General features: G+C 36.7%; 1 protein-coding gene across 1 annotated transcript in view; it reads right to left on the reverse strand.

Moving 5' to 3' along the window:
* The window catches only part of ABCA12 (ATP binding cassette subfamily A member 12), a 164,114-nt gene extending 163,527 nt beyond the window's left edge, over nt 1-587 (reverse strand). The window contains exon 1 of the mRNA XM_019727083.2: nt 233-587. Within this exon, the coding sequence (XP_019582642.2) occupies nt 233-301 (69 nt within the window). The 5' untranslated portion in view covers nt 302-587. The remainder of the gene's footprint in view (nt 1-232) is intronic.
* Nucleotides 588-15,283: the final 14,696 nt, after the last annotated feature.

The following is a 15,283-nucleotide window of genomic DNA, read 5'->3' on the forward strand; positions in this document are numbered from 1 at the left end:
GGTTCACCCTTTTACTTTACTGAAATCAAAATGCTGCTTTAGGGACAAGTTCAGACTCATTCCATTAGCTAGAGGATAGATGCAGGGATGGTTTCTAAATACCTTATTTCTGCTTTAAAAATTGCCTTAAAACTTTTCTCTATTTACCTCTCATTAACATCACATTTTCGGATTGCCTGGAGCATTGCCCTTAGGGCTCCCTCCCCCTTTTTTTTTTTTTTTTTTTACTCACCGGCTGCCTCTTGACTCCTAGCCAATTTTTCCAGACCAGGACGCGAAGCTGGCGAAACTGGGAGGCCATCCTCCAAACACCACAAACGAGAACTTCTCTTTTTTCCTTCACCCCTCAAAAGAAGAATTGGTCCAACTTGCTGTGTGTCAATGTGTCAATGGCCTTTTCACGGCATAGCTTTCTTGATGGCTGGGGTAAGAAACCCACAGATTTTCTTCCCCACAGATCTTCTTTTCCTGTGCAAGGATTGGTTTAATTCTTGACCAGGGAGCACTTCTCAATTAACTCTTTTTCCTAAACAAGGACCCAGCCCAGTATCTTTCAGTGGCTTTTGCTTATTTTAAAAGAACATCCAGTTGCTGCTTGTTGCGTGAAGTCCAGACTCAAGAGAGAATGAATGTCATTCAGATAATGCCCCACTGTAAAAAAAAAAAAAAAAAAGCTGAAGCTACACCTCCTACTCTCCATGAAATTAACTGCCTATCCACACCTTCAAGAAGGTGTCACCTGCACTGAACACGTCATGAGGAATTAGGTGGGACCCTTGCCAGGCCAGTAGGACTTGTCCTACATTCTCTCGCCTTCTTTACTACATAGTGCCCTGCTCCTGCTCTAGCTCCTAGGGCATGAGGAGCACTTTACAGACTCTAACCCAGTGACTCTTATAATATTTAAGTGTCATTAAGATGTCTTAAGCCAATAAGGACAGAGCTCAGCTGAAAACCTCTGAGCCTCAGCCCATCATTTGACACATAGAAAAAGTCTCATGTTCATCCTAAAGTTGAGTTGACTGTTTTGATTTGGGGGGAAGAGACTATGCTGGCCAGGTCTCACCTTCCATCACAGTTTGCTAAGTTAGGCAAAATGCAGAAAATAAAAGATGGCTAGAGCTGATGCAAATACCTATAGATTCCTCATTTGGGAGGTGTGTATTCACGCCTCTATTCTAGGGAAGCCATGTTATTTCAGGCTTTTATGGTTAAAGGAGACATGGGCAAACTAAGTGATTTTACGGGTATATGTAATGGATAAATTTGGCATAAAGGCTTCTAGAAGTAACTCTTACACACCTTAATGACAGCCCATTCCCTCTGATACTCAATGATTCCACAAACTAGGTCCAGCCAATTTTCCAATCTCATCTTGCAATAGTTTATTACAAATGCTTGGCCACCTACCAAACTGGTATATATTACAATAGGTGAACAAAACCTGTGCTTTCTGATCCCTGACTTGTTTATGGTACCCCCTCTACCTGGGATGCATTTCTCCCTCTCTAAGCTCCTACCTCTCAAAATTATTCCCAAGTTAACATCTTCCATGAAGACTTTTTTAGATATACTGCATATCTTCTCTCTGCCTTTGAATCCAGGGTAATTCTTTGTTTCTGTCACTCTCAAGGAACTTACATTTTTGCCTTATTGTTATTTTTGTATGTCTTGTTTTCCCCACTAGATTGCAAGTTCTTTGAGAGCCTGGACTTTCTTTCTTTCTTTCTTTTTTTTTTTTTTTTTTTTGTCTCACAATACTTCACACATGATCAGTGCTCAATAATCACTGCTGAATTTAATTGAATAGATTACTTGAGCCAAGGCTGGTGAAGCTCCCTTTCAATACTCACACCTTTCCATTACTCTGTGAAAGCGGTTAAAACACTATTTGAATTCTCCCTTCAAACCTGGAGCACTGCTTCCTGGTCCCTCATGTTCAGTTTCCTGGTCCCCACACCAACTCTGCAATGTTGATGTCAGCCACCCTGGGGCTGATTAGAGCCATGCTGGCACATGCCCATTGCCTCAAGATTGGCTCTGTCCCTACTGTGATGAGTTCAATCCTCATGAGACAGTCAGTCCTGAATATCTAGAAGTTGGCCCTTTAATTTTCTGGGCAAGGTTAAAGACAAAGTGTTCTTGAGATAGCTGACAGCCTCAGAGATAATACCCTCCTTTATCACTCCTGGGAAGCAGTGTCAAGATTCATCTGGCTTCCTTGAGCTTTGAGGAAGACTTGAACTCCTGCTTCCTTTCCTCCTTTCTCTGCCATCTGTCACAGTCTGCAACTCACTAGTGGTTTGATTCACAAATAAACATTATTCAGTTGTGAAGATGGGGTGGGATCTGAGATGTGACTCTATGTGTCTTGGGAAATGACCGGCAGAGTCACTTCATTCAGTCAGGTTAAAAAGTACTGACTCACCACATGACTGATGCAGGCGAGAGGTCAACTCAAAAAGTATCAGATGATTTCTCCCAGCAGCTGCTCATCATCTCTCCTGTGTATTCTTGGGATTGTTTTGATGTCATTTGTTTAATTTTAGTGAAAGAGTCTCTCTCAGGCTGTCCTCTTGCCCAGACACCTTCATCTACTACCTCTAATTTTCTGATGAAGATGATGCATTTTATCACATTCTATGACTACCCAGAAGACCTATTTCTTCAAAGGAATTTCAAAACTATGTATTTGGTGTTTAATGTATGTCAGATATTCCTTTATACTTGAAGACACAAAATGTCATAGCACCAAACATCACACATACCTCCTTGGGGACTGGGGTAATCTTTAATCTTTGATAAAACATAGTTCAAACTAGTTAAAGTTGGGGTACATAGACGAGACCTCCAAATTTTGCCCTATTCTGAATAGCTGTATCTTTTTAATTACATTTATTAGGGTGACATTTGTTAATAACATTATATAAATTTCATGTGTATGATTCTATAATATGTCATTTTTATATTGTAATTCACCACCACATTGTATATGTGCTCACCACCCAAAGTCTACTCCCCTTCCATCACTATGTATTTGTCTCTATTTACCCTCTTCACCATCTCCCCATATCCCTTCCCCTCTGGTAACTAACACCCTGTTGTCTGTATCTATGAGTTTGTTTGTTTTGTTTGTTTGTTGCTTTCTATTTTATATCCCACATGAGTGAAATCATATCGTTCTTGTACTTTTCTATGCCTTGGCATTTATATTGATCACATCTGCTTGTAGTATCTTAAAGGTCTTCAAATTTCTTTCAAAATTTAATTTTACAAACATCTTTTAAGATTTCATTATAGAAAAAGCCTCAGCTAACAATAATCTTGGAAGTGACAGCTTACATAAATCAGGAATTATAACCACTGATCAGAAGAGAACTTGAAGTAATTATAAGACCAAGCAAAAGGAAAGGACAGAGAAAATGTAGAAGGAGATTAAAGATAGTGAATTCTATTTTATTTATTGATTTAAAGAGAAAGATGTAGCTCTGAGCTCCACTCCTGATTGCAGATTGGGGTGCTATGGGCAGGTATCTTAGGATTTCCCCCTGAGGGAAGAAAAAACAACTAGAAATAAGTTGTACCCAGGTCACACACACACACAGATGCTGGAAAGTGTTTTTTAAAAAGCAAAAAGCTGAACTGAGCAGCAAATAAACCGAGGCAAAGTTAGAAAAATACAATCCATGAAAGAATAAGTTTGCCAGGAAACAGTTTACAGATTTTATTCCTATAGTTGTACCGAGATGTTAAATTATTCTGTTTGGCAGGACTATGGTGATCGGCCTCACTACTCAGTTGTCCCAGTGCTTCTGCCAGAGGCCAGCAGACCCAGGTTGTCTTTAGGTTGACTTCTAAGTCTCAGTGCGTAGTATTTGTCTCCAGTCCCTTTCTTTGTTGTTGGTGACTCTACTTCTTGGTGATTGACAGATTCATTCCTTTTTATCAAGAGAGGAATTGGCACGTCTACCAGAATGTAGGCAGTATTTGCTTTTGTGCCCTCACTTGAGCAGCATTAAAAACAAAAATATAGCTTTATCTTTAAAAAGTTTGCCCCCAAATGAGATAATCCCAGGATTCTAGTGTTCTGCGTCCTGAATTCTAGTGATCACAAATTTTGGAGAACAGTTCAAGCAGCCCAGATTTGACTCAGCCAGGCCCAGAATTAGTTTTGAGCCTGCATGGTCACCCCACTGAGGCTGGTCTTATCTAGGGCCACCTCCAGAGTCATTGCATTTATTGAACTTGGTTAGAATGATGGCCCTGCCAAGGCTGCACAACCACGTAATTGACAGGCTCCATAAGCACTGGATATGGAAGGTCTTGTCAGCCAATTGTCATGTAGCATACTCCAGGACCAGGACAAGAGGGAATTGATCCAACCATTCATATGATACTGATGTAGCTGAAACACATTAATTTATCCTAGTAGTACTTATTAAAGATCTATATTAATAATAGTAGTAATAATAATGACAAATACTGGACTATAAAGCCCCTGTCTTGTCTATTTAACTCATCACTGTATAGTAGGAGTGTAGCACAAGTCTTGCACTATAGTAGGTGGTCCATTAATGCTTATTGAATAATTGAGTAGCAAACATTTGTTAAGCATAAATGGAATCATTATATTGTAGAAGGCCGATCATATAGAAATTGATATTATCCCCATTTTCAAAGGAAAAATGTGACATTTAGAGAGGTAACATGACTTCCCTACGTTCACCCAGTTAGAAGTGAGGGCAATGGGACAGCAGCGAGAGAACTCAAATCCTAAATCTATATTTCTCATCTCTGTGATGTGCTGCCTACAGTCAGTCCTATGCACTGCACTGCGTGGAAGAACTGAGAAGGAAAATCAATAACTGCAGTAGTTTCTGGTTCTCCACGAGCCTATAAATCACATGTAGATATTTATTAAAAATGAAAAGTTAATACCAAAATAAGTTCACAAAGAATAATTGCACCAGAAATTCAAGAAGAGAAAGGCTGCTCTTTGTAGCTTTCTTGGGCGAGCATCAAACACCTTCCCTGGTTGGCTCTTGCCAGCTTCATCAGGTGTGTCTCTCCACTCTCAACCATCCCTCCTGCCATCTGCTGCAATGTCTTGGATGAGGATATTTACTTTCAGGCTTTGGTCATGCTGTTCCTTCTGTCCAAAATGAAATTGTGCTCATTCTTGAAGGAATGACTCAAATGTTACTTCCTCTCCAAAGCCTTTCCCAGCCCTTCCACCCACCACACCTCCACCCCCAGCTGAATTAATCACCTCTTCATCTGTTTTGCATGGATCTCTGTTCCTAAAGATAGTCAACTCTTTATTAGCTTCTAGTATTATAGTCAGTCTGTCTCCATCTACACTCTAAGCACTAAGAGTTGGGGATTAATTATATATTCCTGGAAAACGGTGAGAACTCTGGCCTGACTAGATCTCAGAGCTGGTTTGAAGTAGTAGAAGATAAAGCTTAAAAAGTTAGGGAGGGACCTTAATGGTGAAGAACAGAGGATGCCATACTGAGGACTTAGAAAGGCACGTTGTGGCAAGTTATCTAAAGAGATAGAGCAAGATAAAACTGCTGCTGTGGGAAGATGGAAATATAGGTAGAATGAGATTCAAGTTTAGACCTAAAAACCTCTATTTTGAATGGGAAAAAACTGCAGAATTAAGTTAATTGTGAAATGAAATCGTTTAGGAGTTTTAGTGATAACCAGATCCATAATTGTACTCCTTCACTTACAAATTGGTTTCTGTCCGTAGCATCAGTGACAACTTATTTTTTCTTCCCATCCATTAATTGATTTTGATATTAAGTCCTATGGGATGCTCATCACATATAGGATCTCATCATTATGATAAACCTGTGAGGTCAGTATTATTATCTCTGCTCTATAGATGAGAAAGCATAAGTCAAGGAGCTTCCCCAGGTCAGAACAGTGATTTGAACCCAGGTCTCTGTCTGCAAAGCCTGTTCTACAATAGGACCTCATAAAGCCAGCGTGGATTAGAAGACATGGCAAGTGTATACATTTAACCCAGGTGGAAATGTGCAATAAGTTGGGAAACTGAAGCTAACTCATGGCAAAAATAACAGCATCCTTCTTTTACGAGGAGGGTGGGGCTGCACCAGAGGCTTAAGATAATGAGGCTCCAATTGCTAATACCTCATTACTTAAGATCCACCCACGATGGAAGGTGGTGATAGCCAGTGCTATGAAACAGGTAGGCGTGAGGAAGGTATCAGATTCAGGATTTTCATGTGCTTTATCAGCACCAAGACACACCAATGATGATAGTGATGGAAGAACTACCTCAAGAAACAATTATAAAGATCCACAAAACCAAGTGAGACATATTTGAAGGGGCTTAAACAAGACTCATGCACTCCAAGCTAAGTCACAAGGCAGCTTTTCTCCCCAAGGTGATACATGGTCCAGAATGCTCCATCACAAACAACATGGTCTTATTACGCGAGCCAGATTGATGAATGAATCGATTATCTTACTTATTATCATTGAGCTGTGTGAGTCTGGGAATTTCAGGGTGATTTAGAATCTTGCAAAGAATTACTCACCCACTCATCCAGGATGAGTAATAATTTGCTTGGTTAAACTGGTAAAGTATGTTGAATTAATTAATTTTATTACACGTGTTGCTATAATCTTATGGGAATAAGAAATAAGAAATAACTGGTCTTTTTTGTCCAATCTATTAAAACTGGGAGGGGGGGGGAATGAGGTAGAGTATTAAGAAAGATCAAACCCTGAAGTTTTTGCAGCGGAAGTCTTAATTCTCCACTTTAGAGGAAAAAATAAATGTCTTTTCTTCCGTAAAACCTAAAGCAGTTTAAGAGACAAATTTCTGTTTTCATCTAGTATCACTTCTTTCTTTATTGAAAAAATAATAATAATACAACAAACCAATTTCTGCATGTGTTTTAGTCTTTGGTGACCAGCCTGTTCCCAGAGAAATTAAAAAAAGAATATCACAAATATTAAAGGTTTCTGTATTTTATATGGCAGCAAGCATTCTCTTAAACGCAACAGAAACTACGTTAGAAAAACAGATTTTTCTTAAATAAACTAGAAACTGATCATTCCTAGCCTTTTGAAACTCCAAATTTTCCGAATAGGAAAAATAAGTCACCCAATTATCTGTCCCTTCAATGTTAAGCAACGCACAATTTTTATACATGTGTTCTATGTATATTACTATTAAATTATTTTGAAAGCATAGAACTTGGGAAAAGTGACTGGTCAATGATTTCAATTCAAAGCAACAATAAAATATTTTAGTTGAAAAGTCTGATGATTAAAGCATTGATTGGCTAGTCTACATGGAATTAACACCTTGTGTTCAGGCCCTTTCATTTGGGCTCCTTTAGTAGCATTTCCCTTTCGTCAGCCTCCACCCCATCCCCCTCCCTGCAATATTTGGAAACAAAGGAGATGGAAAGACAGCAGGTAGACATGGAAAGGAGTAACTAATTGTATGTACATTGGTATTTGACAGTTTTACTTTTGAACAAGAGAATTTCTTTTTTAAATAGGGTAAAATAAATTCACAAGTCCATACTAAAAAATACCCATTTTTGTATATGCTTATATAGACATAAATATATATCCATGTATGCTTCTTTACAAACATGTAACTAGAGATACAGAGCATATGTATAGGTATGTAAAGAAACATCTACAAGAATTTAGCTATTATATAAGCATGCGTGGATTGTAAATATGAAGAAAATGGTATATAATAAAAATGAAACATCTGGTCCTCCAGATAGGCATTTTAATGAGTGTTTTAACAATAGCATATGAAAAATGGAGCATATGGTCATGATATCAGTAAGCTCTTGCTACAGGAAACTGGACAGATCTCCTGAACCAAATTTTTTTTGTAGTATATAAATACACCCACAGTATTTTTCTAACCAAATTTCTATACAAATTCAAAACCATTCTAAATTGAATAACTGCATACTCATTATTTTTTTTATTAAGTTTTACATTTGCCTTCTTCTTAAGGGGAGGCACTCACATGTAACAGCACAAATATATCTCAATCTCAAATAATTTGAATGACTACAATGAAACTAATCTTGCCCAGTCTGCTCCTACTCTGGTTTTCTCTCTGGATCAGGGAATTGTTTTAAAAGCTGATCATCCTCCATATACAGCCTATAATAAAGAAGAAACTTGCTCAAAATTTTCCAAGAGGCTTACGCAAACTTTCCTTCCACTGAGGCTGCTTATAGGAACCATAATCCCATTCTCACCTATAGCTTGACCCTCAAATCTTCAGCCTTCCTTCAATAATGAAAGTTCATTGCTTCGAGCGAACAACAAGCATGTTGTGTAGCGCAAGGAGGCCATGAAATGGAGTTCTGTTGACGCTGTGGTTCTGCAGTCTCAGGAGGTCATTGGCAAGATGCCATTTTGATATAGCAACTTCATTCCTCAAACTAGGGGCTCTGTGAGAAATGTCAAATCATGTTGAAAGAGAAAGTACTAACTTACTGTAAGGGGAGAGAATACTACAAAAGCTTATTTAAGGGAGACTTGGGCCAAGGGAGCACATATCATCTTAGGGAAAAGAGTATAGGGTGTCTAGTGAGGAGACGAATATACAGGCCATTCGGATGCTTCCCAGGCAGGCTGATTTCTGAGGCTCAAATGTTCTACCTAGAAAGGGGTTATGCTTAGTGCACATATTTGTTGGGGAATTAAATGAAAGGATAGAACAAGGATAAACAACCTAGATGTTAGCTGAGGCCTCTCTGTCCCCAAGATCTTACATCTATGCATGTGGCTTCAGTTAATACCCTACTCAACCCATTGGTGGTGTGTACAGGAAAACAAAACCTAAACAGCACACAAAGCATTTGGTGAGTGTACTACCCTTGCTGGAGATTAGTGGGTCACAAATAGTAGTGTGTGATCTCTCAATCTCGCCCTCTCTCTATCCCACTCCTATTTCCTTCTCTCCACTCCATCCTTCCTTCTCTCATTCTAGAAGAAAGGAAATTCCTTTCCTTTTCTCCTGCTGAGTAATTTTGCCCTTTTCTCTGAAGCTTCTGTTCTTTCTCACCTCCAGACTACAGAGGATGCATTTACCCCCACACTTCTCCATCACTAGAATAAGGGCTGTTTTCTCTCTATAAGAAACTCCGGTAGCAGCTCCTGGAGGAGTGAAAACTTCACCAACTCCTTACCGTTAATTACTATTATTACTGGCTAAAATAATGCTTGATCACTTGGAACCTCTAGAATTATCACAATCCGGGAAGATAATGAGATTAATTCCACAGCAATTATTTCAAACTCAAAGCAACATTCAATTACATATCAGAACAGATGAAATAGTGTCACTTTCTGTTTTTTCTTCCCCCCAGCCAGTTTGAGTAGAAGTGTAGACCCTTCTGGGATCTGTGATATATTTTCAGGGCCCCGTGAATTCTCTTTGAAAATTTAAAGCAAGCCTATTCTGCTTCATCTGGATGACTTCTCTATGAACAATTAAGCGTCAAGTGATCATCTGTGATAGAAATGTTTAATCTTTCAGTGAAATGATAAACTTGTTTAGGTCCCTTCATTCTAATATGAAAATGACAATTGTTACATGTCTGCTATGGTAACTCAAAAGAATTGTTAAATTCCTCTACAAGTTATAAAAATAATATTTCTCTGTAGCAATGATAACTTTTTTTGTTTGTTTTAAGGAGGCCATGCAGGTATCGAACCAGCAAACTTGGTGTTATTAGCACTATGCTCTAACCAACTGAGCTAACCAACCACCCCACAATGATATCTTATAACTGAAATTTTTCTCATTTTTTAATATATTTAAGGCATTGATTTGATATTATTAACATGATATAGTGAAATAAAGCAAATACTACTTTAATTGTGGGTCAGTGAGAAAAGAAGAAGGTGGACTTTATACAGAAATTATGCATTTATAATAGTATCGAACACACGCATACAAATGTATTAAAAATGTATGGTTTCAGCAGAGAGAACGGAAATTAGCAGTAAATGACTTGTTCATAACATTCTAAATACTATTTAAGTAAAAATCGAGATTTGTGGTTATACTTTAAATCCAGAGAAGATTGCTCTTTGGAATGCTCTGTTTAAATATAAAGTCTGAACTAGCAAACAAAGATTTAAAGTAATTAATATAATTATGTATGATTTGTATGAACATGCATTTCCTACGTTTAGAATATACTGATTCTGCTTTGTAGGTTAGACTCAATCCATTTAAATATCAAAAAATATCAGGTGATGAAGCTGAAGCTGAACAATAATGAATGTTAACTACAAGTTTGTGTATATATATGTGTATATACTTACAAGAAGCGGAGTACAGCATTAGGAATAGAGACAGTGGAAATGTAATGGCTGTGTGTGATGTCAGAGGGGTAGTAGATGTTATCCAGTGGACTAACCTATTGTAAGGAAGACATGATCTATTAAAGAAAAATAGAGAAGCTGCATTTTATTTGCACATTTTATGGCAGTATGAGTAAATTTTCAACCTCATGATAACATAAGTGATCTGGGTTCTTTTACTTAAAAAAAACGGATTGAAATACTAATGGTATGTAGTACTTTCCCCCAAACCTGTTCCCCAACTATTATCCACGAATATCCCTACAGGTTATATTTACGTGTGTATTTGTTTTATAACTGTAAAAAGAGGGAGGAATTTTATTTAAGGATAAGTTAGAATAGAAAGATAAAGGAAGGGAATTCATGGCATCTGTTCCTTTACAGATAATCTGGACTAAATTTGAATCAGTGAGGTCATAGGGTTGAGTCAAAACCTGATGGAAATGTTCACAAAAGATTTTGTAAAACTCTCAGTACAAGCAGAATTTCTTTGTTACCCACGTGGTAAAATGTGGCATGAAAAGAACAAGACTGGTCTTCCTGCCAAACAAAGTTTGAGGGCCATTTACAATCAGGAATTACATGCCTAAATCCCCTCCAGACATCAAACCTTCTGTCATAGAGCAAATGTGGAGAGGGAATAAGGCAAAGGAGATCCAACCAATCCAGACTGACCCCGTAAGACAGTTGTAAGACAGTTGAAGTCCCATATGGGTTAGCACTTGTTCCTTAGTGAGGAGGAAATGGAGCTTCATATCAGAATTCACCAAGGCGTTTTGTAGTAGAACTGCCCTGTGGTTTGGCTTTGGTCTCATTATTTGACCAAAATCTGTCCTACAGCCTCAGCCACTGGAAGATGAAGAGTTGAATACTTAAGCAAATGACGTTTCAGACATCCCTGAACCTGTGTGTGATTGGTGGGTATGTTACCATTATACCTAACCAGAATTTCATAATAATATGAATAGGATATGTCATTGGATTTATTATCTTAATTGTTCCTTTCAAATATTGGTAAAATTTCTAGATGTAATTTGGAATGAAAATTTATTTATGTGCTTGTCATATGGAAATTCTATGTCAATTGGAATATAAATACATATTCATTATAGCAAGAGTAAAATGTTGTTACAATTATGTACTTTGAAAGCTGTTAATTCAATATACAAAAACAATTTTTAAGAACCTTGAAATCATTAATAGGAAAACAGAGCGACAGATAATATGAATGTTAAGAGACAATGCACAAGCTTGCTACTTTTACAAAGACTATTGTGATAACAAATCTCCAAGCGGTGCTCAGTGATCTTTACCTCCTGGTATTTCTGCCCTTGGTGTGTACCTTCCCACATTGAACAAAACTGAGCTTGCTATAAAGCAATCACATAGTATGATTTCTAGGTCTATATCAAAATAGACATTGATGCGTTTACCTTGCTGGCTCTTGAATCATCTGTTGTGTGGGAAGCTAGCCACCATGTTGTAAGGACCCTCCAGCAACCTGTGAAAAAGCACAGGTAAATGAGGCCTATAGCCAACAATTACCACCAGCTAACCAGTCATTTGTGTGAGCCAACTTGGAAGCAGATCTTTTGGCCCCTCAGCGGTCACGGTTTCAGATAACTGCAGCCCAGACCAAAATCTGAACTGCAATCTCAAGGACTCTGAACCAGAACTGCCAAGATTAGACACTAACCCATAAATACTGAGGATAATAAATGTTTATTACTGTTTTAAACCTCTAAGTTCGGAGTGACTTCTAACGCAGCAATACATAACTATTACAAAGATAATACTTCCTAACCCAACTAATTGTTTTTAAGTTAAATAATAATAAAATAAGTCATGGAGACATAACACACAAGGTGGTGACTGTCGTTAATAACACTGTATTGCATATTTGAAAGTTGCCAAGAGAATAAATCTTAACAGGTCTCACCACAGGGAAAAAATTCTGTAACTGTATAGTGACAGATGTTAAGTAGACATATCATTTCACAATATATACAACTGTTAAATTATTATGTTGTACACCTGAAACCAACATTATGTTGTAAGTCAATTACACCTCATTTTATAAAAAAAAAATACAAAACAATAATAGAGATTAGATTATACCATAATTCTAATCTTTGTAGAATTACTTAATGTACAAGTATTTATAGCACTAAATAAAATAACTTTTAAGAATGACACTTAACTATTAATATTAGTTATTTTATTACATATAAACCTTGAATATTTCAAGAAAAAGTCTTAGTTTGGAATCTGCATATACTGAGAGGAAGAATTACAAACAAAATGTCAATTTTACTTCTTTAGAATTACAGCAGGAAAAAAACCCTCCAAAATTCTATTGGAAAATTCTATGATAAATTAGCTTTGATTCAGTTTTAATAAGAACTATGAATAAAAGAAAATATTAAAGAAAATGAGGTACTGTAAACACATTTTGTTCTCATTAATCACTGCAAAACAGCAGGCTTTACTAATACTAAAGAAATTGTCCTATAGTTCAGAGTCTAAAAAGTTTAAAAATGCAAACAAAAATCTATAGACTGAGAAACATTTTTCATGGTTGAATATGAAGAATTTTGAGGTTGGGAAAGATATGAATCCTAGGTACAAAGTTCTTTCTAGAAAATATGAACATCTTTTCCCTGAATTATATCATATCATATCATATCAGCTGTATTATAGCATAATTATGTTAATTTTATGAATATTATATGAATTCCACTGTACTGGTAATATTGAATATGCTATTTGTGTATGCATATGTTCAGAAACATACATCAAACAGATATGTAATCATGAAACAGCATAATATAGCAAAATACTAGCCATAAAGAGAAAGATAATAGCTGCTCTTATCATTCTTTTACAACAAATAATCGTATGAGACACAAGAATTTTTTTTAATAATAGCTTTATTGAAATATAACTTACATGTCATAAAATTCACTCTTTAAAGTATACAATTCCATCATTTTCAGTATAGTCACGAAGTCCATTGACCATCATCACTAGTTTTAGACCATGTCATCACCCCAAAAAGAAACCGTTCTCGTTAGCAATTATTCCTCATTCTCCCTCTGCTCTTACCTTCTGGCAGTCACTAATATACTTTGTTTCTATTGATCTGCTTATCCTGGATAGTTCATATAAATGATCATGAAAACTGTGTTCTTTTGTAATTGTCTTCTTTCATTCAGGATATGTTTTCAAAGTTCATGCTGTAGCATCTGTCAATAGTTTACTCCTTTTAATAGGTGAATAATATTTCATTGTATGAATAGACCATATTTTATCTATTCATCAATGATTAGACATTTAGGTTGCTTATACTTTTTTGGCCATTATGAATAATGCTGCTCTGAACATTCATGCACAAATTTTTGCGTGGACATATGCTTTTATTTCTCTTGGTATATACCTAGGAGTATGCCAGTATCATATGCTGGGTCATATGACAACTCTCTGTTTAACATTTTGAGAAATTGCCAGACTGTTTTCCAAAGTGGGTGCTATATAAGAGATTTGAGAACTGCTCTGTCATGTATGCATATATATAATATATATAATATAATGTTTATAATACATAATATTATATATATTATAATATACATATTCTAGCAAATGGAACAGTGTTATTAGGTGTTACATATTATAAGTCAGCTGAAACAACAATAAAAAAGTCTTATATTGTATTTTGCAGATAACAATATCCACATAATAAGGCCTGTTAACAACCAATGGTTGTTTGCAAAGGAAGTACTTTGAGCCCCAGAAGTTGCTGAAGAAGTAAGCACCCTTGCATCTCATTAGGTTGTTGCAAAAGTCATTGCGGTTTTTGCAATCATTTTTAACCTTTTAAAATGCAATTACTTTTGCACCAACCTAATACCCTAGTTCTTTGAAAGAATTTCTGAAGTATTTCTCACATGCTACCTGTTCTAAAGATCCTCTCGTCATTCTTCTCGAAGGAAAAATTCTGAAATTGGTTTTGTATGCAATAAAAGCTAAGATACAGATGAACATCAAGGGAATATTCTTTTACCTTTCAAGACAGTTACACTGTGCTATCACCAAATATCTAAAAGCCAATATTTAAGGAACAAACGTGTTTCAAGTATTGTAGATGGAGAAGACAGGCGGTGACGGATTCAAGCGACCTAGACTTCCAGCTGAAGGTGTTTCTTCAACAGTGACCTTGTGTTCATTTCAGAGTGTCCACTTCCATTTCCATTGTTTTTTTAATAAACCTTTTCAATGTGAATTAAATTAGGCTTACAGAAGAGTTGGGAAAATAGCATAGGGTGTTCCCGTATATACTTCATTCAGCTTCCCCAATATTCTATGACCATAGTCACAATTATCCCAACTGGGAGATTAGCATTGGCACAATACTGTGAACCAAACTACAGACTTGATTCAAATTTCCCTCTTTTCTCCACCAAAGACCGTTTTCTCTTCTAGGATCCAACCAGTCCAGGATCCCACAGTGCTTAGTCATTTCTCCAGACTCTATTCTACTACAGTTTCTCAGTTTTTCTTTGTCTTTCATGACTTTGAGACTCTTGTATAGAATTGGTTATTCATTTTATAGAATATAATATACCTCAATTTTGGCTCGCTTGCTCATAATTAGAATGAAGTTTGCATTCCTGGGAATGATAGCACAGAGGTAAGGAACCCTTTTCAGGACATCCTATCAAAGGGCACATGATATCAATATATGTTACCGCTGGTGATGTGAACCTTGAGTCCTTGGTCAAGGTGGGCTGTGCCAGATTTCTCTACTGTCAAGTTACTGTTTTAGAAGAAATACTTTCAGGCTACACAAATATCCTATCCCTTCTTAAGCTTTTACCCACTAATTTCAGCA

Source organism: Rhinolophus sinicus, linkage group LG01 (genome assembly GCF_036562045.2).
Source record: "Rhinolophus sinicus isolate RSC01 linkage group LG01, ASM3656204v1, whole genome shotgun sequence".
In the NCBI taxonomy this organism is placed as follows: Eukaryota; Metazoa; Chordata; class Mammalia; order Chiroptera; family Rhinolophidae; genus Rhinolophus; species Rhinolophus sinicus.